General features: G+C 37.4%; 1 protein-coding gene and 1 long non-coding RNA gene across 33 annotated transcripts in view; one reads left to right on the forward strand and one right to left on the reverse strand.

Moving 5' to 3' along the window:
• The window catches only part of LOC107313592, a 48,107-nt gene extending 31,812 nt beyond the window's left edge, over positions 1-16,295 (forward strand). The window contains exons 3-4 of the long non-coding RNA XR_001555073.2: positions 13,119-13,209; positions 15,296-16,295. This is a non-coding gene — a long non-coding RNA (uncharacterized LOC107313592). The remainder of the gene's footprint in view (positions 1-13,118; positions 13,210-15,295) is intronic.
• Positions 1-25,684, reverse strand: part of ANK2 (ankyrin 2) — a 316,117-nt gene that overhangs the window by 11,385 nt on the left and 279,048 nt on the right. For 26 of the 32 annotated variants that reach the window (XM_032444311.1, XM_032444309.1, XM_032444304.1 and 23 more), the window contains 10 exons: positions 25,151-25,247; positions 21,503-21,731; positions 18,356-18,481; positions 16,305-16,427; positions 15,256-15,288; positions 13,430-13,451; positions 3,970-4,044; positions 2,583-2,714; positions 1,957-2,103; positions 609-888 (listed from right to left, as the gene is read on the reverse strand). In XM_032444311.1, coding sequence (XP_032300202.1) covers positions 609-888; positions 1,957-2,103; positions 2,583-2,714; positions 3,970-4,044; positions 13,430-13,451; positions 15,256-15,288; positions 16,305-16,427; positions 18,356-18,481; positions 21,503-21,731; positions 25,151-25,247 — 1,264 coding nt within the window. Of the gene's footprint in view, positions 1-608; positions 889-1,956; positions 2,104-2,582; positions 2,715-3,969; positions 4,045-9,187; positions 11,171-13,429; positions 13,452-15,255; positions 15,289-16,304; positions 16,428-18,355; positions 18,482-21,502; positions 21,732-25,150; positions 25,248-25,684 lie in introns of all 32 variants that reach the window. The other 6 variants (XM_032444291.1, XM_032444289.1, XM_032444290.1 and 3 more) reach the window with 1 other exon arrangement.

Raw genomic sequence — 25,684 nt, forward strand, 5'->3', positions numbered from 1 at the left:
ACATGTTTATACATGTTTATAAGACTCTAAAGGGAGGTGGGAGGCAAATGGATTTGGCTCTTCTCAGTGGTCAGTAGTGACAGGACAAGGGGGAATGGTTTTAAACTAAGACAGGGGAGGTTTAGGTTAGAGATTAGGAGGAAGTTTTTCATACAGAGGGTGGTGGCACACTGGAACAGATTGCCCAAGGAGGTCATTGATGCCTCATCCCTGGAGACATTCATCAAGGCCAGGCTGGATGTGGTTCTGTGCAGCCTCGTCTAGTGGTTTGGCAGCCCTCCATATGGCAGAGGGGGTTGAAACTAGATGATCATTATAGTCCTTGTCAACCCAGGCTATTCTATGATTCTAAATATAACTAACTCTCTTCTTTCAATGCATCGAGCTAGCTTATTTCTTCATGGTCAATGCAAAGGACCAGCTTTCTCTCCCAGTCCTTAAGGTTTCCTTCACATGGATCAAAAATGGAAACCTACAGAAGAAACTACTGAATTTGTGAGCAGAACTGAAGGAAAATTCTATTGAATCCAAATGTTAAAATCTTCAAATGACACAGAGAAGGGAAAACATATTCTACGTAACGTTCACTCTCGTCTTTCAGCACTTACAAATGTTCACGTTGTGAAAATGTTGTTTCTACCACATCTTGGGGTTTCCCTGAGAGTTCAGCTTCCACTTGTTCCTTGTGTGTTTGCCTTAGGAGCTCAGCCATTGATAGCTCTCCCTCACTCCTAGGGGTACTGTCCTGAAAAGGAGAATAACTGACAGATACATCTTCCTCAGAAACAATGGGAGGATGTTCTGTTGGGTCGCTGTCTTTGGATATTCTGTGGCGTTCTTCTGGTTTGAGTCTTGAACTGTACAGTTCTTCTTGCAGTACAGAAAACCCTTTAAAAAAAGAAAGGAGAAATATCCTTACAAGTCTCATTAGAGTACAAAAAGTCATTCTAATTCTCCACATGCATTTAAAATACCTGAAAGTACCAAACTACCTGAGAATTTTAGAAGTCTTGAGTGGCAGAGGGTGTAACCTCTCTAAGCAGGAGAAGGATCATTGGATTACCATTAGAATTACCCAACCATTAACCTTGACAGTAACAGGCAAAATAGAAACTACACAGATGTAAAATAAAAACTTAAAATTAAAAAACAACTCTCTAATCCCGCAGAAGTAGTAAAACAGCACGTTCGTTTGTAACCAGTAGACAAGTGAAACACAGTGTCTGGGCTCTTGTTTTTCTTCACTAGTCACATTCGCTAGGAACCAACTGAACTCCAAAGAATAGCTTGGTGGAAAGCATAGCTATTTGTACTGAATTTAAGAAGGCATGTAAGTTAACATTATTAAACTAATTAGTTGTTATACTTGAATGTTAATTACAAAATTTATTCCCAAATCATCTACATAAAGATGGAATGTCTGTAGCTGTCTAATAGTATTGCATCAGTTCAGTAAAGTAAGTTAAGTGTGTAAAAGCATCACTTGAAAACAGAGGATTTTACTTCATGCAATTTGGAGATGTTTCTTTAGTGCACTGAATATAGAACTTTCCAATTCAAGTATCCCAGCAGCATCATAGCAGAATTACAAACAAAGTCCTGTATATCTGAATCCAAAGGTATCCCCTTGTAGAAATCTTGGTTAGAAATCCCCTTGCAGAAATCTTAGAAATCCTGATGCAACCTTCTTAACTTGTAAGAAAGCAACTGTATAAGCAAAAAAATAAACCAGACCCAAGTATTTGCAGTACTTCCTGATAATGTTCTTTTATTTCCTTTTAAGAATCAGCTGATGCAGAGATTTTATGCCTAGTAAAATAGTGACCTGTGTGATGTCATGCCTTCATTCACTCATGTTGTGATTTCAAAATTAGATTCTAGAGCTCAGTCAGGACAGTTAACAGATTATTCTAGTCAGACACAGGATCAAGTCTGACTGTGTCAGGAGATGTTTACCTTCACTATGGTCCAATCCTATTGTTTGTTCAATTTCTGCATATGTGCGAGTAGTGTGGACCTGCATAGAGTCAATGCCACTGGTCTCCATTAGGTGAACAATATCCATTCGATTGATTTTTGTAAGACACTGAGTAAGACTTGTATCTGTGGGATTAGAATGACATTATATAGCTGAGTTAAGAATCTCACATTTTCCATATGAAGTACAAATGTAGGATACCAATTTAGGAGAATTTCTATGTAAAAAAGTAAGTTTTACTGACAGGCTACATGCAAACATTACCACTAATCTTGTTTCTTCTTTCAAAGTGCTTCAGTTACCCCAAATATTTTTTCTGTTTATGGAAAAAGAAGACTCAATGTTTTTTCCACTCTTACTTTGCTGTAAAAGGTTCCATCTTGTTTTCCAAATAAACAGAATTAAACCATTTTTTCTGAGAATCTTATGACATGCCATGTTAAACAGAGAAACTTTATAAAAAAAGAAAGAAAATAAAGCCCAATCTGCAGCCCTTCTTTCTGTTGCTTAAATTTTACCCATATTTTCCCTTTCTGATTTACAGCAGACACAGGTCACCTTGCATATAGGAGGCAGTAGATATATACTATAACTGATAATGAACCTGTTGCGTGTTTCCCATCCCTTTCAAGCCAGTATTTGAGGAGTGCATGGCTCTGGTCTTGAAGTGAATTAGGATTTTCAATCCTGATTTGGTGAATTTGCTCTTCCGTGAAATCCAGTTCTCTTGCTAACTCTGGAAAAGAAATCCTTTTCTGTGAAAATGTATTTTATCTTTCCCACTTTACCTTACATCTATTTTACAGTTGTCAGCTACAAAGTTGGTTACAGAGTTTTCTGAAACCAATTTCTCTTTATTTCCATGTTAATGATGTTAAACAAGATGTTCAAGACAAAGATAACGTATTATGCTTAGAAGTGAGGGGTCTGTGGGAGCTTTTCTTTTTTGTGTGTACCATTCTGAGTTCTCAGAGTTCTCACAACACTACTGGCCAAACCATGACACATGCCCCCTAAAATGTTTCACGTTTTGGAAACTTTGATCAAAGTCTAGTGAAAGAATTCATTTGAAGTAGTAGCATTTTTTAAGGGCTAGATTAAAGCATGATCATACTGCTCCCCTGGACTTATTTCAGCAAAAGAAAAGTAAAATGCTATCTTTCTGACTAAGCACAGGCTCATGCAGCAGTCCAGGCTTGTCACCCATCTTATAGCCCCAAAGGAATGTTTGACACAGTCAATTTTACCATCATCAATCTTCATCATAACTCAAAACAGGAATATTTGTGCAGGCATATTACTCTGCCCCTTCCAAAATCCTATAAAACATTAGCATCTATTTTGATGAGCATTTTTTTTTTTTCTAGTTTTGTTTTCAGGACTGTATAGTCTTTATATTTAAGAATATTTTGTAGGATTGCATGGTTTAACACAGCATGGAAATTTCTATATATATATTCTTTGTAAACATTTTGGAACACTTTTTGGTGATAGAGATCTGCAGTTCATCCTCCGTTCTCTCACTTTTCCCCAGCAGTATTAATACACTATCTTGAAGTGACTTAAAACACAGTCCTTTTCTCCCCTTTTCCCTCAGCATATTTTCATAGAAAATAAGTTGTAAATTTTCCCTGTAGTGGCCTTCTGCCTCAGGATTTTCAAAACACTGCTCATGTTTATTCATTTATCTTTTAGCCGCTTTATCTTTTAGAGTTGTTGCACTATGCAAGAAAGTGTAGAGTAACATCTGCCAATTCTTTGTCACGTTCTCATCCTAAGTGTTTTATCTCTGGAGATACCTTAGCTCTGCATCTTACAAGTTCTTACTTAATAGGCTGAAGGAATCTTGGTAACCAGTAGACAGATCATCTAGCTCCTATAAGCTACCAAAATATTTCTACGGAATGGCTTTAGATAATCATCTAGAAGAAAAATGAAAATACTGAGGAATGCTTGCCTTGTTTCTCTCTAGAATAGATCGTGTGTTTTACCTGTCCAACTGAATCCAAGGTGATCAGCAATGTGGGCCAGTCTTTCCTCAGTCCGTTCCCGATCATCCTGTTGATCTAAAGTTCAAAGAGAACAGCCACAAGTTGTCTTTTACAAATTAAAAAGCAATTTTTATAGGTGATAAACCAAAGGAGGGAAAGATTTTTTTTTCTTCTGACTGCTCTAGTCTAAATGTGGAGGGGCTGCTACAACTGGGTAATTAAATTAAGGTGTATAAATCTCCAGCCTTCTTGTGCGATTTTTTCCAAAACTATGGAACTATCTAGATATTTTTATTTGAAAATCAGACTTCCATGTAAAAAATAAGGATTGAAATACCTACTGCACCTATTTTTATCCAAGCATTTTATTCTAACACTTAAGTTGAAGACTTTAACTAGGTCAGCATATTCCATGCCTCCTTAGTAAATGCCAAGGCTGGAAAATTCATCTGGACTGGTGCTTCGAATTGTGGTGGTGTTTGTTTTTTGTTTTTTGGTTGGTTTCTTTTTGTGTGTGTGTGGCAAGGAAAAATCTGTTCAAAGTGTCCACTTAACATTTCATACTATGGTTTGTGTTTGTAAATTACTTACTTAAATGTCTTTGACTCTTTCAAATAGACAGGAATACAAATACTTAAAATGAAGGCAAGGAAAAATCAAATGCTTAATCACCAGCCTGTATTTCAGTAGCGGTGGCATTTGACTGTTTCTCCCATTCTCAAAGCTACTTTGAGGATGCCAGAATTTGAGTTTTGATTTTCCCTGAACACACTCGTGGATCTCAAAATACCACATTCAGAAAATAACTTAATGAAATATGCACTTTTCATTTTAGCTACTGGATTTCTATCACGACTACCCAACGGCAGTACAAGTAAAAAACCGAACTCCTGACAACTTGTACTAAAGTTATTAATAACACGCAGAATTTCCATGAGAGTGGGTCAAAAATAAAACAAGAAAATCTTGATTATTCTAAATTTCCCTAGATTTCTTTGGGTAAAAATCCAAAAGAAAGTGGATTTGTCATCCTAGTTTCAATCAATGCCTGAATTTTCATTATTAATAACAGAAGGTCAGAATAGAGCCAGGGAAAGCCAAAAGTCAAAGTATATGTGACCAAAATGTTGGTTTAATGGTAAATATGTGTCTTTTGAAGTGTTTTTATTTGTTAAAATAACACTTCCCATAAGCATTCATGACTTGCAATCTTGAGATTATTTCACAAACAAGAAAAATACAGACACAATACAAAATAACAAACACAGCTAATAGGGGTAAAACAAACAAACAAAAGCACAACTAAACATCAAAAGCTTAAAAGAAAATGCCACATACTTTATACACACATTTGTACAAACTTACAGACACACACACACACACACCAAAGAAAAAAAAAAAAAAAAAAATTTCATTTATGACATGCGTCGCACAGGGAATCCCAGTCGTTGGCAAATACCTTCAGTATGGTCATGGATATTGTCATCAGGTATACGTTCAATCTGAGTCTCTACAGACTCATCCCAAATAGGTCTGGTGTCAAAGATGTCTTCAGGAACTGACTGCTGAGTCTCAATGGATGGCACGTTTTCAATAACTGAAACTTCTAGGGCACTACTGCTTTCATCATCTGAAACTAATTCTTGTTCTCTTTCTGATTGTGTAAGTCTTTCCACTAACTTAGAAGCTTCATCACTAATTTCTTCAAAGAATTCTATGGAGTTTTTATACATGTCAAAAAAATGTTCCTTACTTTCTTTTGTAGGACTAAAAGCACTGTGGGAGGCTGTAGTGCTCCTGCTTTTAACTGGTACCCGTGATGAAAATACCTTGGGTCTTGCTGTTGTTGCCTCATCTGAGTCTAGCTCGACCTCTAACTCTCTCTCCCTCTCCAAGGACTCTGCTTCTGCCTCTGCATAACTCCTAGCTTTTATAGAACGTTTGGTCTTTGGGTCCATGGCAATACTTGCATCAGATTCAGATTTACTTCGGCTGTCTTGTTTTGTAGGTAGTTTGCTTGTCATGTCAAGAGCTTTGGATGACTCTAGCTTGTGGACAGATGTGTCTATGGATGTGTATTGTTGTTCAGCTCTTTGGAAAGCTGATTTGACAGGAATTTTAGACTTTGGTTTTGCTTGGTCATCTTTTCCTTCGCACTGCAGACTGTCTAGGAAGCCATCAGTGGGAAGGTTCTCATTTTCTGATTGTTGCAACGATTGTGATGCAGCAGCAGCTGTTCTTACAGGGATTTTGGATTTGCTTTCACAAGAAGGCACTCTCTCCATTAAAGCAGTAGGGATTTCTATCACAGATCTCTGTTCCTCTGGTGAGGAGTCCGGGGACTCATCATCCTTTTCAGAACAAACAAATCTAGTGACTTTGGAAAATTCTAACTCATCTTCTACCATGGACTGCTCAGGAGAGATGGGGAAAGGCACCTGACTGCTATCAACTATGTCAGTCTCCACTACGAAGAGGGATTCAGCTTCAGAGGCAGCAGTTTCGTTCTTTGGTGATTTTGAAGAAGCTGAAATACCCATTTTAATTGGAATTCTGGATTTAAGCTCTGCTTTTGCAGTGCCTATGCTGACACCTTCACCAGTCATTTCTTCTGATTTATCACAAGGCTCAGATGGAGAGGGCGAACGATTCAGTGTATCTTTTCCTTGTATATCCAGGTCCTCTGATTCTGAAAGTGGAAATGGATCTGTTGAGCTCTCCAGCTTAGAAGATTCTGCCTCTGCTGCTTCCTTCATTTCCTCACATAAAGAAACTTCTTCCTGAGGCTGCTGCCCCATTTGGAAGAAATGAAAACTTTCATCTGGATAGTTTCTTTTGGTCATGTCAATAGCTCCACTTCTAGTCATTTCAAACAACTTTCCTTCCTGAAAAAGAAAAGGATTTTGTTCACTAAGTGGTGTCCCTTCTTCAGTGGGTGTTCTGGCTGGTGTTGTATCAGGTGTTGTGCCTTGCGATCGCCTGTCTACCATCAACCCAAATATCTTTTGTTCCTCTTCTTTTACCCGAGCTTCAAAAGCTTCATCATCTTCACGTATGTCACTCCACGTGTCAGAATCTATGTCAGTTTTGGTAATAACAACTTGACTGATAAATTTCTCTGTTTCTTGTCCTATATCCTTAAGGGCAGATTCAGCTAACTTTGTGGAATCTGATGTTGAAGACCCTGGTGAGATTATCTGAAATATGTCCTCTGTTTTAAGTTCTGTTTCCATATGTACTTCCTCCGAAGACTGATACTCACTACCTGTGCCTCTACTAAGCAAAGCTTTGCCACTCTGTTCTTTTGTTTCCTCAACAGAATAGTCTTCCCTAGATAGCAGGCTTTGACCAGTGCCTGCCTTACTTTCACCACCATCAGTAAAAAAATGTTCAGAAGATACGTTTTCATAAGGGCTTACTATATGAGGAGCTCTACTTTCAGCAGCATCCATTATATAACTTTCATGTTCCACTGTTTCAGTGGCAAGGGATGAATACTCTGACAAGGGTTCCTCAGCACAAATATCTCTCTGAGGTGTTTTAAAATCTGCATCTACTTTTGCAAAATCAGATTGTTCAATGGAATCATCTTCAGTCAGTTTGCCGGCTTGTGGTACAGAGAACTCAGTGGTACCATGTTCACAAGAACCATCATCTACTTTCTCAGACACCATTCCCTTAGCAGTGAGAGCTGTGTGTGTTAAAAGAACGGTGCTTTTGATACTGTTTTCATTGGTATCATCTTGGTGTAGCGGTGAAGACTCGATGTGAACTTCTTTCTGAGAACAGTCACCAATGGAATGACACAGAGTACCCTCACATTCTGTCACTGGGGCATTAGGACTAACCATCTCACTATCATCTGTACTATCACATTTTGATTCCTCAGTTTCTGCTGATACACAACCGTCAGAATGACAAATGCCTGATTTTCTCGTGGAAGCCTTACAGCTGCCTCCAAGGATACACGGTTCATCTCTGTCATCTTCTGCTGGTTTATCCTGGTCTGCTGTGACTGCACCTATCCTGGAAGAACACTGTTTTGAATTAATGGGTTGAAAACCTGCTTCTTCGGGGCTAGAACTGGAGTCGATACTAGATGGTAATGGTGAAGGTGGTTGCACTCTGATCACAGGTTCCATTAAGAGACCTGAATCGGCTCCTTTTTTAAGCTGGGTCAATTCTGGCTCACTTTCTGAAGAAGAACTTTTTCTAGATTCAGCTGAAGACATCACCACTGTGGGTATATCTTTTTCTTCTACAGGTTTTGACTTTGGTTCTCCAGTTTCACATGCAACTTCTGATTCAGCAACTAGAGAATATTCATCTTGCTTACAATCCTTTTTGTAATCTCGTTTCTGCTTTGCTTCTTGCTCTAATTCATCAAACGTTTTGACTTTGGTCACCATTTTAAACATCTCCTCTTCAGGGGTAAATCTTTTCTTTGGTTCACTTTCTGATTCATCCTCTGGTTCTTCACTGACTTCAGGGATCACGGCTGACTTTGGTATATTTGACAGTGCCTGTGAGTCTGCTGTTTTAGGTGTGATTTCATAGCTAATTTCTTCAGAACTGGGAGTTTCAGGTGAAAGAGGGCTTTTCCCTGAACTCTCCATGAGAGATGTCTGCTCTAGACTGTCATCATCAGCACTTCCCTCAGGGTCACGGAGAATCCTTGAGCGCACTGTTGCCAGCTCTGGGCAAGTTTCTCCTTTGCCAAGAACAGGCTGAAGAGGACCCTGCCCCAAAATACCAGCTTTCACTTTTTGTTCTACAGGACTACTTTCAAGGGAATCACGGCAAGGAGATTCTTTCATAGGACTGGGCTCCAAAGAATCAGGCGTTTTATGTGACGAATTATCTTCTAGCACTGGGCTTGCTTCCAGTGAGTCTTTATGACTTATAGCCAAAGAGTCATCTGCAACTGGGCTAAAGCTTTCACTATCATGGCTAGCAAGTGAAAGTTCCAGTTTTTGGGGACTTCTAACCACCACACGGCGTTCACAGGTTATATCTTTCTCTTTCTCTAAAGCAGTGTCATGTGTTTCAGAAGATTTAGTTAAATGTGAAGTGGTTCTGGATTCTTTATCCCTGCTAATATCTTTCATAGTGGAAGCTGAGCTACTTTCTTTAAGGTTATCAGCCTCTTCTTCAGAGGCTGTAGGTACAAGCTCTTCTGATACATGGTCAGAATGAGACTCACTAGTCTCAGTAATACCTTTTTCCTTCTCCTTTGGTGAGAGTTCCTTCGGAGAACATGTTTCTGCTGTTGTGTGTACTCTAGCTGTTCCTTCTGCTTCTTCAATTTGCCCATCAGTTTTCTTTGGTGAGAAAGACAGGCTTTCAGGGCTTGTTTCTGGAGTTTCTGCCAGACCCTCGTGTTTGTAACTTTCCTCAGAACTGATCTGAGGAGTTCCATCAAGCAGGCTACCTGGAGAATCAGCCACGCCTTCATGTTTAAGGCTCTCTGAGCTCCCATCAAAAGCAGCACTTTGCAGAGAAAGAGCAGGAAGGAATCCATCTTTTACATACTCGGCAGGGAAAGCAACGTTGAAGGGACTGGTCAGTACTTGCTCCAAGTTAATCTCACCTTCCTCTGTCACTGAAAGATGTCGGAATTGTTGGTATTTGTCATTATCCTCAAGTTCTTCTTTAATGACATCGGAAAAATCTGTTGAGGTTTTCCTGTCAGGGCTGATCTGAAAGTCTGTATCGCCTTGGTCATCAGAAGTCTTGTCCTTTACAACTGCTGCATCTTTGGTACTTTCCTCAGCAAATACTGGAGCGGGACGTTCAGCTGCTGTTTTTTTGCTGCTCTGCTGTTTTACTTGGTCTTTGCCTGCACTTTTCTTGATAGTATCAACAGTGGACACTTGCGTTCTTCCTTTCTTTGGCTGTGACTCTTTCTCTGCTTTTAAAACTGTGCTCTGCTTGTCCTTCTGTTTGTCTGTCTTGTGGCTTGATACTCGCTTTGTTTCACTTTGTGAAGAAACTGTTTTTCTTCGTGTTGTTTCCTTCTCGGGGGGTTGTTGCTTTTGTTTGACAGACTTGTGTTCAAACAGTCCAGAAACATTCTTGGATGGGTCTTGACCTGACTGGAAGGCTTTCATCAGCTCACGAACTGACATGGTCTCTTCAAGCCTTTCTGTCTTAGAAGAAGGTGAAACAGGAGGCTGTACTTTGTGTGCAACTGGTTTTTTGACGGGTACTGTTTTTTTAGATGCCTTTTCAGCAGTGGCTTCTCTTGTTTGAATTCTGACAGGTAGTTTTGAGCGTATTTTTTGTTCATCTTCCACTCGTTTCTGAAGGGCTTTAACCTTATCTTTTATTGAGCCAATAGGAGTTTCCTCTATGACAGGTGATACAGCTTTAGCCTCAGGAGCAGCTCCTGGTGTTAAGCCATGTTCCTCATTTGGAGGCTCACCTGAACTGGTCTTCACTAGTCCTGGTTTTTGTTCACTGCTGTGCATCTTGCCTTCCTTTTGTTTGTGCTTGTCTTTTAACTTTGTTCTGACTGGCTTTTTAATTTCTAAGGCTGGCTTATGTTGTTCTTGTGGGCTTTGTGTTTCAGTTGGTGGAGACTCTCGTCCTTCTTTTTCAGAGTCCCTGCTTATTACTACAGCTTCAAATCTCTCTTCTACTATGTCTTCTTGTAAAGCTTGTGGCTGTACCTCATGAAGAGAAACATATTTATTTAAATCCTCAGTAAGGTAATCTACCATTCCTGTCATGTCTTTCTTTTCTATCTCTGTTGTCTCTTTGTCTGTTCTAACTTCTACACAGATTGGTTCAGTGACTTCTACAGGAGCATTTCTTCTGGCCTCTTCAATTTCTTCATCACTGACAATGACCCACTCTTCTTCTACAAACTCCTGTCTGGAAAGAGTCTTTTGCAAAGCACGTTCTTCTCTAGTATATGATCCACCTCTAAGAATTTCATTCACTTTTTCTAAGTCTTCTTTCACCCTTTCAACTATCTCAAAAGGCTCTCCTGGCTCCTCTTCAGTGGCTTTTCCAAGATCTTTCACTTTAATAGAGCCTGATTTATCAGAAGGGTCAGTTGTCAAGATGGCAGTCATTTTGATCAAATCTTGTTTCATCTCAGAAACTTCAGACAGTAAGTCTGGACTGGCTAGTACAGGGACTTCATTAACCAGGTGGCTTTTCAGGATAGATGTTTCTGTAGATTCTGTCTCATCATCTTTGATGCGAATGAAAAACATTGAAAGTAAAATGGAAATCAAAAATAGAGATTGGAAAACGTAATCAGGACTAAAAATGACAGTCTTTGGTTGCAGTGGTAGGAAGATCTACAAAATGGGCCGGGAATGGTGGATCCACAAGATTTGAGGGTACGAGAGCAAAGCAAAGCTAACGGGAATAAAAACAAAACAAAACCCAAACAAAACAAAAACTGAAAAGGAAAATGGCAGGAAATAACTTGCTTAACTTTACCAATATAGCACAGCCACACATACATTACCAAAGCTGGAACAAACAAAATCAGGACACCATTAAAGAAAAGCATAAAATAAAACCAACCACTAACAACAAAATTCAAAATTAAAAACAGAAGAAACACAGTGAAGTTACACAAAGAGAGGCATCTCAAGATTGTTCAGATGTTACAAATCAATGTTCAAATAAAAATAAACAAGAAAAGAGGGGGAAAGTATTAGAACTGATTGAAAGTCGATTTCCTCTAAGAGAAAGCCAGTGTTAGCAAACTGTCAGAATAACATTCAGTTAACATGTTTTATTTGTTTATTATTATTTTTTAGTTAATGATCAAAATTAGTAGCTATAAATAATTCTGCAGTAATCTAAAATATGATCAAATATGTTGATATCTGAATCAGCTGCAAACCGGCATTTCATCAAAGGGGATTTCACACCTAAACAATGAAACAAACATCATTTGGTTTTAAGAGGCATGGTCCTTTCCTTGGAACATCCTCATTGACAACTAATGAATTGACTGAGGAAGGAGAAGACAGAAGAAAAGGAGAGAGGAAAAAAACTGTGAATCAACTTAGAAGTGATTTCAGAGTTTTTTAAAAAAACAATGTAATGTATGGCAACCAAAAATCAGACAGTCACGCTAGACACATACATACAGTTTATGTAAGGCAAGTTATTTCCATGCAAAGCAAAGGTGTTGCAAATGCTTGTGTATGTAGCTTCAGTTAAATAAATAATTAAAAAAAACAAACAAACAAACAAACAATAGCTTTAAAAATAAGCTTATAAATTAAAGATACGTGAAAGTATATTATGAAATATACTGTGGTGAAATATTTATTTAACCTGTACAACCAATAAACAGTAAATTGAATGTGGGTTGCAAATAAAAATATAGGCAATGCCTAATGATCTGCATTTCTTTGAAATGACCCAACAGTCCTAGGGTAACTGAAACTCCATTCTGCAAGTTTGTACTGTGGCATGCACTTTCCACCTTGAGAAAACTGGAATTCCTGCTGTAAATATTAATGAAGTAGAGCAGAAATCACATATTGCTAATGTTTTAAATCATTATGTGTGCAATTTCCAACCAGGCTGTTAGCTGTTTTTGTCAGCCTGATGTCTTTTTGTTTTCTAGCTGAAGAATTTCACCTTTAGAAAAAAGAAGGTCATAGCAGAATGGTTATCTACTTGATCTTGGTGACCCTGGTGCTGTTGTCTTTCTAATTAGAACATGCACATACTATGTCAAACAGCAAAATGCAAAGTAGAATAAAGGCAAGAAATTGCACTTTAAACTGCAAACAAGACAGTCACTGTTTTCTCAAATCATTTGAAAAATTAATTAGACACGCTCTTCAATTTGAATATAGATTTGTTTAATTTATGTCTTCATTAAAAGAGATCTTTGGCAGTGTGAATGACTCACCCTCAGTATCTAATAATAATGGCCTAATTCTGTATATACAAAGGGCTGTACCAAGTTTAGCTTTCAGTCATATATTTCACCACAGTAAAGGGTGGGAAGGGAGGGTTAAACAGCCTGATTACTTTTGGCAGTATCACTTTTTTGCATGCTTATATTTCATAAGCTTAATGAAATATATTACTAATATATTAATATAATAAATTACTAATTGTGTTTCATTAAAAATGATACTGTCATTTATCTCAAATGGTAACAGTGTGTATCAACAAATGGACAAGAGAATGGAAGGATGAGCATTCATACAGGCAAAATAGCAATAGCAGGATCACTAGGGATGTCAAAGGAAAGTAAGTATCTAGATAGACTTACTTGTTAATTTACACATTAAAATGCATTTAATTGGGTATCTGCTTTGATATTATATTGCTTTCTGTTACGTTTTAAATGTATCGATGCTATTAGCAATAGCAGTTAAAGTTTAACTCACTTCCATGCTTAACTGTATTCTTTACCGTCTTTCATACAAGCTACATTATAATATTTTTAAAAGTAAAAAGAAATTCTTACTTTTTTCTGAAGTCATCTCAACCTGGAAGGGAAGAAAAAGAAAAAAGGAAAAAAAAAAAAAAAAGGAAGATGTAAAGGTCGCAATATAGTAAACGTATACAAAGTCACCAGTGATGTAATACTGAAGTGAAGTAATACACTTAGTGTATTAGCTTAGCACTTTGTTTCCTCTACAAGACTCGTTCGTGGTGATAGTACGACTGAAAACTAAGCTTTGCTGTAGTGCTGATACACCTGGGGCTAAAGCCTCCAAGCCATTCTTTAGTTGAGTGTTGAAAATACCTGCTTTCATTCAAAAGCATTCATAATAAATGTAAATGCAATATATTTTCTAAAGTATGTTACTAATTCTTGTTTTTCCAGAAATGGAAAATGAATGTAGGTAAATCACTGTTCGACATATGTGGTCATACATGTCTTGTAATCACTTAGGCTGATGTCTTTAAACTTCACATTTAGGGTAGTTTAATTTTCCTTACTTGAAGTCCATTGCAATTAATCTGGAATTATGTCACAACAACATTTGGGGACTTCACTGGAAATCCATAAACAGCATTATGGAGGTTAAAAGAATTAGTTTCATTCTTTCAAGATGAAACTGAATGATCATCTGATAATAAATTTTTTTGTTCCTAATATATATATAATGGCAATTAGCTTCTGATAGGAGACAGGTATTAGATGAAACGAGGAAGTTACAGATCTACAGCTATTAATGTTTTTCCAAAAATACTTAGCTCTTGCTTGAATGCATTTATTAAAAATCTGAGCTTGTTTTCATTTGACAGTGCCTGTATTTCAGCACTAGAATAGTACTGATATTTACTTTTCGTAATTATAATAGAAAACTGCAGTCCATGCAACAAAACTTCTGAACTCTGTTCTGCAGTTAATTGCATAGAAAGACTTTCAGAAGCAGACTAGTCTTACAGTGCTGCCACTTCTTGTTTGCAACAGCTGAACATCCTTAAAAATGTAGGGATGCTTTTCCTTATGTTATTCATTCATGACGGGGTCAGACCATAAGAAACATTTGTAACTGCCAGAACACAGCTGGCAAAGCTGGCAGCTGCTCATATTTCTCCATTAAGATGCAATTGAGTTTACATTAAAAAAGAAGACTATGCATTTTACTTTGGGTAAATTTCCTTGTAACTTCTGGGTTAACAATGAATCTGTGCTAGACCTTGTTATCCAGTTCATATACCTGTAAGATCCAGTCTGTTGATGTTATAAATGGACAAGATTCTTGAGCTACAGCCCTTTCAGTTATACATGCAATGCATATAATTCCAATGTGGTTGCAGGTTCCCCGCAACAAAGAACTGACTGATGGAGATAGTTGTGTTTAGGTCTGTCTCTCTGCCTCCACTAGAAGAAGCCTGTTCAATCTGTACATATGGCGTATTAATAAAATGTATGCTATATCAGTCATCCTCTGGCTCTAACTATCTCAGATAAGTCTGACAGCAACTCTACATTATTAATGTAGAGTTAACAGAAAATTAATCCCACTTTTGTTGTTGTTGTTGTTGAGGAGAATATCCACTAAATAAATCCACCTACATGATGCTCTTCAGAAGGATAATTTTTATATACTTCAGTTAAGAAATTTCTTTGAAGGGAAAACGTACTACCAAGCATTTGTGTAATCAGTGTAAAACTTTAATTTTAATTTGGGGAAAGTAAGACTTGGTAAATTCCAAAGTGTGACTGTGAAAGATGCTTTTAAGATCCACACAGATTTAATCTCCCAAGGTGCACCTATTAGTTGTATTTTAACAGTAAGCACAAGCAATGACATGTACCCAGTATAGCAACATTACCTCTTCTTCTTGTTCTTGATCTGATTCTGAATCCTTTCAGTTCCAAAATGCCATGCAGAAAGCAGAAAACAGAGCAGGCAAAGGGCAGAATTGTTAGAAAGGTAAGAAAAAAAAAATACTTCTGGCAACATGTAAACATTTCTGATAACATTAGCATTTAGAAGAAGACTATGCAGTAAGTTTATGCAACGGATTTCATGGGTGAAAAGTGGCAATGTGAAACAAAGTGCTATAGGACCCAGCAGAATGCAAAAAAAAGGTGCCTCTTGGCGTTATACTTAATGATGCTTATTTGTCTTGAAACTTGACATTTATGCATGAATTCACACCTATAAGCTGAAGTGAATAAATATTTCAAGTGTTTAAGAAGTTACTCATTTAAATTGAAAATAGCTTGAGCCACATTATTTGTAAATCATACAAAAAAGCTATAATACAATTATATTGCATGGTAAAAATACAGAGAAAGCAAACACAATAAAAAACACCAACACCATTTTGGTCAGACAGTCTGAGATGTTTCTAAAAAGCAGGCTGGTCCTAAACTGACAAATAGTAAAAAGTAACCTACTTATCACGTGATGGCAATAAACTAACTTTTCAGAAAGAAACAAGTGTTTCTTAGTATCTGTTCTCCACCAAACAGAAACCAAAGGCACTCAATGTCATTTCAGCTGGTCCAGAGCCTGTTATTTATAAATGGTAACTTACGATAGACTTTTCATCTCCTAACTGTTATAACAATACTCTGAAGAATACAATCCTGTGAACAGTACTCTGACCTGTCTGCAGGTTCTTGACAGCTTAGATCAGATGAGATGTAAGAAGAAAATTTGGTGTCAAAATCAGCGTGATGTTAAAATAAATATAGGAAAATATTTCTGGCACTGCCATAACATTTGAACCAAGAAACTGACAGCCCTTGTACCGTGTCTTTATTCTTCTTTAAATTACATGATTACAAAGCTTTAACAGCATTTTGCCCTCTTACTTCTGCTTCAGTCATGATACAACGCTGATTACAATATACTAGTATAATTTCACAGTACCTTTGTGTAAACAGGTAAAGTGATGTTTAAATTACATATGGCTTGATGAACAAGACCTCTTGTGGATTTTGGCTCCTTCATGAATGATAATCGCCCACAGGGTTCTTGAGTGGTATCTCGCACCTGGTGGAACAAACATGCAGAAAATTAATTAACAGTTTTGGTTTGACTTGAATTAATTTCTGGTTTGAAATGCTCACAACACTTCAAATAATTCAGAAGAAACAGGATAGAGAAAGTTCATGTACACAGGAATAATATATTCTGTGTGTTTTTTCTCCTATTTATTTGTAAATATACATGTAAATGTATTTGTGTTAAAGCTGTCTATCATTGTCTTAAAAGAACAAAGATATTCTGGTATGGTTAGGCTTCTGTGATAACTTATACCTGCTGTTCACTGAAATAGTCCCCAGACTTCATGGTAGACAGACTCATTTATTTTCTACTAAAATACTAAATAAACCAAGTCAATCTTCCCCATGTTTGTGCCGATACCAGCAATAAGTCTTTGCTCAGAATTTCGGTGTTACATATTAAGTTTGTTCATTTGCCTGCTCTTTGGCTGAGGGGCTGTACAACAGCAAGAGATTACACTTGAACATTATATTCTGCAACATGCTTTCTCAAATCCACTGGTGAATTTTGTTCTTACAGTGAAGAAGTTTGCTGGAATACACTGTGACTGTTACAAGCTGCAACTGATACTACAGCACATCATATTTTGAATTGTGCAGTGAATCAGAAAAATGTGATTCACAGCTGTTAGCAGGAACAACCTCAGCACTTAGGAGAATGGTGAAGTGCTTTTACCTTTTATATGAAATGTCAAGAGGATTAAACACAATGTCGCAAGAGAAAAAGCAGAAAGCATTACCTCATACAGTTTTCCAAGCTGACAAAACTGATACAACTAGATAAGTGTGCATTATTTTATCAGACTGAAAACACTAGATACAAAGCCACATGTGCTGCCATAGAGTAGTAAACTACAACAAGCTTTAAAATGCTACTCAGAAGGAGAGAGTTTAGAAGTTGTTAAGTAGCACAGAGTGGATTTAATTAAGGATGGATTGGGCTGACTTTGTCCAGTTTTTTGAAGTTTCCATTCCTAACGTATCTCTCTAAAACTATTCTACTTAATGACTCTGTTGCAGCCAGACTGAGCCAGCAGAAGAAAAACGCAGTTTGCTGGAAAAGGCACTTGAATCTCTCTGTCCAAAAGAGGAGGCAGAAGCATGGCTTCACACCTGCTCCCTGCAGATCTCATGAAAGCAAAGGAACTCTGTGGTCTGTGGTTTTTGCATCACTGGCATTTGTATCTGGACCCAAAATATTGGTTCATTTGGTTTGAACTTTTTGTTTGGTTGTTTTAGTTTTTGTTTTGTAGACTTTGAGTAAAAGATTTTACAACAGTATAGCATACTATGTGCTACAGGAACACAATTAAATGATGGTTCAAAATTAATTCACTTTTCCTTTGTCCTCAAAAACACAGTAAAATACCTAAGAAAGACCCACTGTTTTCTTACAGAACTTCCAAGCAGGTTTTTTATTGCTACTGAAGAGAGTATCATAGCTAAAGAACGACTGCATCTCCCTTTCCAGTCACAACTGTTTTTACATACACATAGTGTGACAGTCAAAGTGGGACAGATTTTTGTCAATTCTTACATCTTTGGAATTTCTTTTTTTCTTCTGCAATGTACCAAACCCTAAGACAGAAAATCAAACACGACTAACTCAGTCAAAGCTTTAGACTGTACGTAGAGAGCAGGTATCACAGAGCTACCATTTCAATGTCTGACAGAATACTACTGCCACACAAAAGCTGAGACTCAGACAATTGTCTGTAAAGCCAAAGTTTAGGGAACTTCAAGTACCTATTTCCACGCATCTGGAAGGCTCTGTCTACTCAAGTTAACGTTTAATCCACTATGAGAAATCTGGACTGTTCAATCTGTTAGCTTATCACAAATTCCCAATTAGGCAAAAATAAAATGAAATTATATATATGTATATATAACCAATAGTTCATATTATAACATTACCTTAACAAATAGAGGAAGTCTATTTTCTTTGAAGGCAAAAAAGCTGAATATATGATGTTGTCCACTCTTAGTCAGTGGTACCAAATTGCCAAAACAGTCAACATAGATGGGTTTTCCTTCTAATACCTATTGGAAATGAACAAGAAACAAGGTAACAATCACAGTCCTGAAGTTAGGATACTTCAGCCTAGTTCTATGTTAGTTGTTTAGATCAATTTCTTAAATTCCTAAGGCTCAACCTGTCAGAGTATTTGCAAGGTTTGTTATGTACAGTCACCACATTTCAGATTATTAATTGTTAGGTACAGTCACCACATTTCATTTTATTAAATTCTAACTGGAATATTTCATCAATTCAGTAACACTAGTGTGACACCAAATGGCCAGATATGCATTCAGTGTCATAAATCTGTGCAAATTCTCAGTTTCTACTTTATTGGTATTTTTAATTGGATCTAATTTTAGCACAGTTTGCTAATATGAGCTTGCGACAATGAGGAACCCTTTTCTTCAGCACTCAAACAAACAGTCCCAGATGTGAAAAATAAGATAAACCTGTCTGAATATCATGAAATTTCTGAGCACATTCCTAAACAATGCAAGAACTTTCTAAATTAAATTATAACCTATGAGTTTAATCTATTGGCAAGCCTGTTGCAGCACACAAAGTCACTGTGAACTGGTAGATCATATTCATTTTGACTGGATTTGTGAAAGCCAAGAGCTTTTGAAAATCAGGCCTCTAGCAAATAACTCTCTAAAATGCCCATATATTGATGCTGAGTACGTCTTTGGATTGCTCTTTGTGTGGCCCCTCCACATGTTTAAATCTCATTTTAACAGTTTTGGAGCCATTTCCTGCAAACTGACAGTACATCAATACCTCATCATTACTTTCCAGAAATTCAGCCTTGTCATTCAGTTTTATGAGCCTATATTTTATCTAGCTGCTCTGCACAACTAACGCTTGTTTTGTAAAGGTGGAGTTCAGCCATGAAAAAAGAGATGATACTAAGCAGAAAAATATGCCATGAATGCAGTAAATGTGTTTTCAATTTCTTATTTTTTCTGAGGAAGCTGAAAGAGTCAGGAAAATAAAACCAAATCAGCATTTTAACAGGCAGTTTGTTGGATTGCACATTAGAAAAACCTTCACTTTTCAGGATAATAAATGAATCTTCTAATATTTGTTAACAAATACGCTGTTGACTGCTTTTTCGGTTACTAATACATATTTATGGAGTTACTGGCAGCTGGCTCTTACCTATCGTTTTTGCTGTCTACCATTTTCACAAGACCCTGTTAGTATCAGCTTCAGGAAGCATAACTGTTCAACAAATAACACCACCTGAAATCTCACCTTTACTTAGATATTGCCTCTGAAAAAAAAAAAAAAGAAAAAAAACAAAAAAACCCACAAAACCCTATAATAATAACTAACTGAGAAATTGAGTCTCCTGGCAGCTTGTTACAGAGCTAATGAAAACTTACTTATGCAATCAATGTGGATCATCACAGAAATGACCACTATGTACTCAGGGCTACTGAGCTACCTGAGGCAAAAAGTCAATTCACATCTATCATCTCATTGTTGAAGTAACTATTATAGGTCTTAGGTTTTGCATAAACCCTAACCTATGCAAAATTTGTACAGAATCACAGAATTATCAAGGTTGGAAAAGACCTAGAAGATCATCTAGTCCAACCATTACCAATACTTCCAGGCTAAATCATATTCCTCAGCACCACATCCAAGTGTTTCTTGAACACTCCCATGGTCGGTGACTCCACCATCTCCCTGGGCAGTGCATTCCAATGCCTGACTACTCTTTCTGAAAAGTAATATTTCCTAATGTCCAGCCTGAATCTCCCCTGACGCAGCTTAAAACCATTCTCTCTAGTTCTATCACTGATTACACGAGAGAAGAGGCCAACTCCCAGCTCACTACAACCTCCCTTCAGGAAGTTATAGAGAGCAATAAGGTCTCCCCTGAGCCTCCTCCAGGCTGAACAATCCTAGCTCCCTCAGCCGCTCCTTGTAAGGCCTGTGCTCCAGACCCCTCACCAGCTTCATAGCCCTCCTCTGAATGCAGTCCAGGGCCACAATGTCTTTCTTGTAGTGAGGGGCCCAAAACTGAACACAGTACTCAAGGTGCGGCCGCACCAATGCTGAGTACAGGGGGACAATTACCTCCCTGTTCCTGCTAGTAACACTGTTTTTGATGCAAGCCAGTATGCCCTTGGCCTTCTTGGCCACCCGGGCACACTGTCGGCTCATGAGACTACTTTTTTAAAATAAAAGGCACACAAAATGCCTTCTCCTGCTTGCACAACTAGGCCGGTGTTGTTTCCACACATAAAAGTAGATTCCATACAGGTAGTTGGAAGATGCCGCTCTGACCCTGAATCTTTGACTTAAGGAAATGCTGACCCTAACACTAGAAGAAAGAATTTGTAACAGCTGGCCTAAATTGTAAAGCCCAGCTTTAGGTAATTACACCACTTCCTAACATACCTGAGCCTAATTTCTAAGTATAACTAGCTGTTTAAGAAGTCCACCTTAAAAAGCTTACTTAAGAAACAATTCTTTTAATGCAATTTTGTTATATACATTATTTAAGTCTTAGGTCTGTAACAGAGAACAGACTCAACCAACCTACTTCCTCTCTCCTTGAATCTAGCTTACTATTCCACTTAATTAATTTTTTTTTAATGATTATTTTATGAGGACATACTTTATTCCTCCTTAAAATGTCAATGATGCTACGGAGAAAGCAAAGAAAGCGGTTTTGCCAAATGTAATCCCTTTCTGATAGTGCCTAACCTGATGACTGGATTTCCTTATGAGTGAAACACAATCTAGGCTGATCCAAGAAGATGCAAATGCCCAAATATAGACAGCTGACTATAGATTTCAGCTAGCCCTGTGGACTAGCAAGCTGGTAATGGCCCATTCATTTGGTCAGTCACATCTGGCACCTCTGTGCTCCCGTGCATGTTACCACGACAGGTGACACTGTATCATAGGAGTATTTGTTAGCACTTGTATTTCTCAGTCCTTGTTCCAAACAGGAGGCAGAAAATACTAACTTTAAAAAAATTAGCATTAGCAAATGCAGAAAACAATTTAAGATTCATGTCCAGTACCTCAACATCCCGGCTTCTGGCAACTTCAGCAAAATTTTCTTGTTGTTCTAGAGTTTTATCCACCTTGTCGTCTGTCATGCAAAAACATCTTAGCCGTGCTTCAATGGGATCATGTGATTTGGCAAACACCACAAATTTGGCCATGTAGGGGACACAGATAATCTCTCTATACACTTGAGAAGCAAAAGTAACAGATTCTTGTGTTTGTCGGCAGTCAATTAACCAAAATCTGTAAAATAAAATGAAGAGTTGAGTAATCAACACAGAAAGATTTAAGCAACAAAATTATACTTATTCCATTGTGGCAGCATTAGGTGGTAACTAGTCCAGTTAGTTGTTTGTGTAGATCAGAATAAAAGAGAAGTACTTATCATTTGGGATGAACAGCTTAAGATGGTAACCCTCCTCTGCTTTAGGAACTTGAAGCAAAATGTACTGCAAAAGCATTTCTGCCAGAACTTACATTCCAAATACCAGACACAAAACCCTCCACAGGATCTCTCATTGCACAAATTGTAGCCATTGTTATTTTCCAAATACATTCCTGATTTTTAATGGTTTTAAGTATGTCTTGCTAATGCTTCAGTCTGTTCTACTTCTAGAACCTCCATCTTTTATGGCTGAAATATTAAGATACTTTCCCCCTAACTTTTGCTTTTTTCCTACCATCTAGCTTAGAGGTTAGCAGTATATTTCTTACAAACAACATCAAAAACTGAGTGTCTTCTAGATGAATATAACTGATTTTGTTCACAATGTCCCACTGTATTCAAAATCACAAATGACTCTTAGGTGAATTCAGAAACATTTAACTTTGATTTTGTGCTGTTTTAATGCATAATGAAGGACACTGATACATACATACACATATATTTCTGTGCTTAAGTGATTATATTTGGAAGTCCTCCAAGAAGGTGCATCCAAACCTGATTCCTACTACTCTTGCTTCCTAGAGGCTGTAACCTCCACTGATTCACTTTATACTTCTGTTTCACTGATGACATCTTTCTTTTCAGTGTGTACACATCTTCCATAATAATGGTTCCTAGTCTGTGACATACGAACCACAAGTCACACATTACATAACAGTATTCAAAGCAACAGACAAAATACTGCTAGAAAGAGTGACTGCCTCTGCATAGTGTGAGAAATGCTCACTGCTAGGGCATGTAAATCACTACAAACCTCAAACAATAGATGAATATCGAATGTAGAACATTACTGAAGATGTGAATGCTGAAATTCATGTCTTAAACTTCAGCTTCCATTACATGTCTCCTTGTGTCAAAAAAGACCCTCTTCACTGAAAGCTACAGGAGCTTTATCCTTTCTCTGGGCGATTCAGTCCAGAAAAACATTGCCAGCAACAACAAATAAAGGCAGAGTTTCTTTATACCTTTCTTAAGACAACTGAATTGTTCTTTTGTAAAGATAACAACTTACTTTCACTTAAAATAATTTGTAATGATCTATAATTTTAATGATTTTACTTTCTAATCCCCAAACATAAAAGCAGAAATGCACCACTCATTTTACATGATAGGTCAAAGCCACCTCAGATACAATCTACAGTGAGTGTATCACTTACTTATCTGGTAAGGTCTTACTCATCTGCAGTTGAATAATAGAAAGAATATCGTGCTGTGCTTATGTTTAGAACTTCAAACAAACACACTGGTTAAAAACCAGAACCTGACGGCATTTGAAGAGAGAAAGCACATTGGGTACATAATTTATAGTTTACTTTTTTAGCATGTGGGAGAACTATGCTCTTCTGGACTCAAACTGGAGAGGCTACATCCTCTGAGAAATCACCATATGCTCAAATCATTTTCTTCTGTACACCAGTGGCTAGAAAGCCAAAGCAGACACTAAATTAAAACAACAAAAAACACTAAAAGCCTCACAGTTCAGCTAATGTAAAACATCTATGTCTCAGACTTTGCATTTCAATTCACATATATTTTAGGCAATCTGTTTCTCAAGCACAGCTTAGAAAAATTTTGTCTTGCAAACAGGGGGGAAAAATCTGCAGTATTACTATTTTAATTAGACATAGACACATTATTCTAAGTAGCAAACACTTGGGTACCAGCTGGTTCACAGCAGGGCTCAAGGCTAAAAAAAAAAAAAGGGTAGATTTACTTTTAGACCAGGGCATAAGTCAAGAAATTCAAGTTAACTCATCCCTCAGCAAAGAAGGTAATTCTCTGACTGTAAATGCATGAAAAATCTAGTTTCCTTTCTATCTTTAACAGCATTTAGAATCATATTTGGGTTAAATACTGTTGAACATGCATCTGGATAACAAAGTAGATGTAAAACTCATTGAAATGTCTAAATTAGGGTACCTAACACTGCAATTGTAATCAATTGTAATGCCACCAGGGAGATTAGGAAACATCCACCAGTAGGCTCTCTAATGAGCTGTAGTTCTATAAAGTGTCACCCTCACTCTGGCTGTATTTCATGCGCAGTCTGCTGGGGACTTCACAGTTTTACAGATTTTGAACCCACTGTCTCCAAATCTAGATCTTAAATTAACCTTTATTTTCTCCCTTTAGAACACTGCAGATTACAGCAGATGACAGCTAAAACAGTTTAAGATCTCCCTCTTGTGGTTTTTAATGAAAAAAGTGCTTAACTGAAGAGAAGCGCAGGAAACATGAATAAGCAAAACATTGAACTTAATGGGAAGAAAGACAGTTCTGAATTGAGAAGTCTAGAAAAATAAAACGTCATTTCTCCTACTGTTACAGCTGCACTGCAGATTGCATTGCAGGAGCTCAATTCATTATAACGTTGTATATTATATTTAATTAAATCATCTAATTGTAGTAACTGCTATGCCCGCTGAATGTTTACTCTGAAGGAAATTAATTGCTTTTCATGGGCCTACTCATACTTCCAAAGCAAGATTACAAACCCTAAATTTAAAACTTTCTGGGTCTCTAAATGTATTCTCTGTCACAGAGATTTTTTTGGTAAAAATCACAGACACAGTAAAAACTAACATACTCTTCTAAAATAAAAACAATGACATTCTGTTTGTCAGCTACCAGAAAGCCGGCAGCTGAATCTCATTACAAGAACAGATGGTTGGAAGAGAATCTTCACGATCACAGTTTGCTACACCTACAGGGCTTTCTGCTTGATTTCTCATTTGTTGAGTATGCTGAGCATCTTTTATAAGGTGTATAAATAAGCATCCAAATAAGGCATTTCCATTTCCATGGAAATTTTCATGTTTCTGCATCTGAGGGAGAAGAGAGAATCAAAACGAAACCAGACTTCTCTGGTTATCTGGAAATTGACCTGTCCCTCAGATTACTATTTCAGAAGAAAAGAGCATGTCACTAACTCGTTTCTGGGATGACGGCAGGTGCTGACTGAGATGACAATGACATATTCACAAATTTCTTATGGTTCATATGGACTGTATTGCTGACAGCTCACGCACATCCTGCCTGGACTAGGAGGCTCAGGGCTTCTAAAATAACTGGCCAGTCCACTCAGGGCGCAGTCAACATATCTATGCACCTTCAACTATACTAATTGAAATTGCTTAAAGGAAGTACTAAAACAAAATACAGAGGAAAAAGGACATGCACGTTGAAGTAACACTGATAATGTTGTTTTTATAGGTACCTGGCAGACACATTTGTTGTGAAGGAAACACATTCATTAACAAATGTCAGCGGTGTTGTTCCAGTGATGTCTTCCCACTGGGCAGGGGTGGTTCCTCCTGAAATTACAGTGATTTTTAAAAGAACAAAAAAGACTCCAATATTCTTGCTTCTCAGAAATATTTTATGTTCTTCTGGACTGCTGATTGCTATGCAACCAATAATAATCCCAGATATACTTTCTCCTTTGGTCCACATTATTCCACTAAAGCTAATAAGGCTGTAAGGGTTTCCAATGAGAAGAAAAAATATTCTAACACAAATGATTTTCAGGCAGTGATTTCTGTAGCACGGGTTCAGAAATACTGGAAGAAAATAAAATATTGGGAGAAGAAAGGTGGTTTTTTTTTCTATATTCTTCACATCTCTGTAGCAAAATTAGCCCAGATACAGTTCAGAGAAATGAATATAGTTACTGATAGGGACAGCTACAATTTATTATTTCTGTAACTGAATTCCTCAGAAAGAATCTGGTTCCAGGAAATATGGAACTATG

This window comes from Coturnix japonica, chromosome 4 (assembly GCF_001577835.2).
Source record: "Coturnix japonica isolate 7356 chromosome 4, Coturnix japonica 2.1, whole genome shotgun sequence".
NCBI classification, from domain to species: Eukaryota; Metazoa; Chordata; class Aves; order Galliformes; family Phasianidae; genus Coturnix; species Coturnix japonica.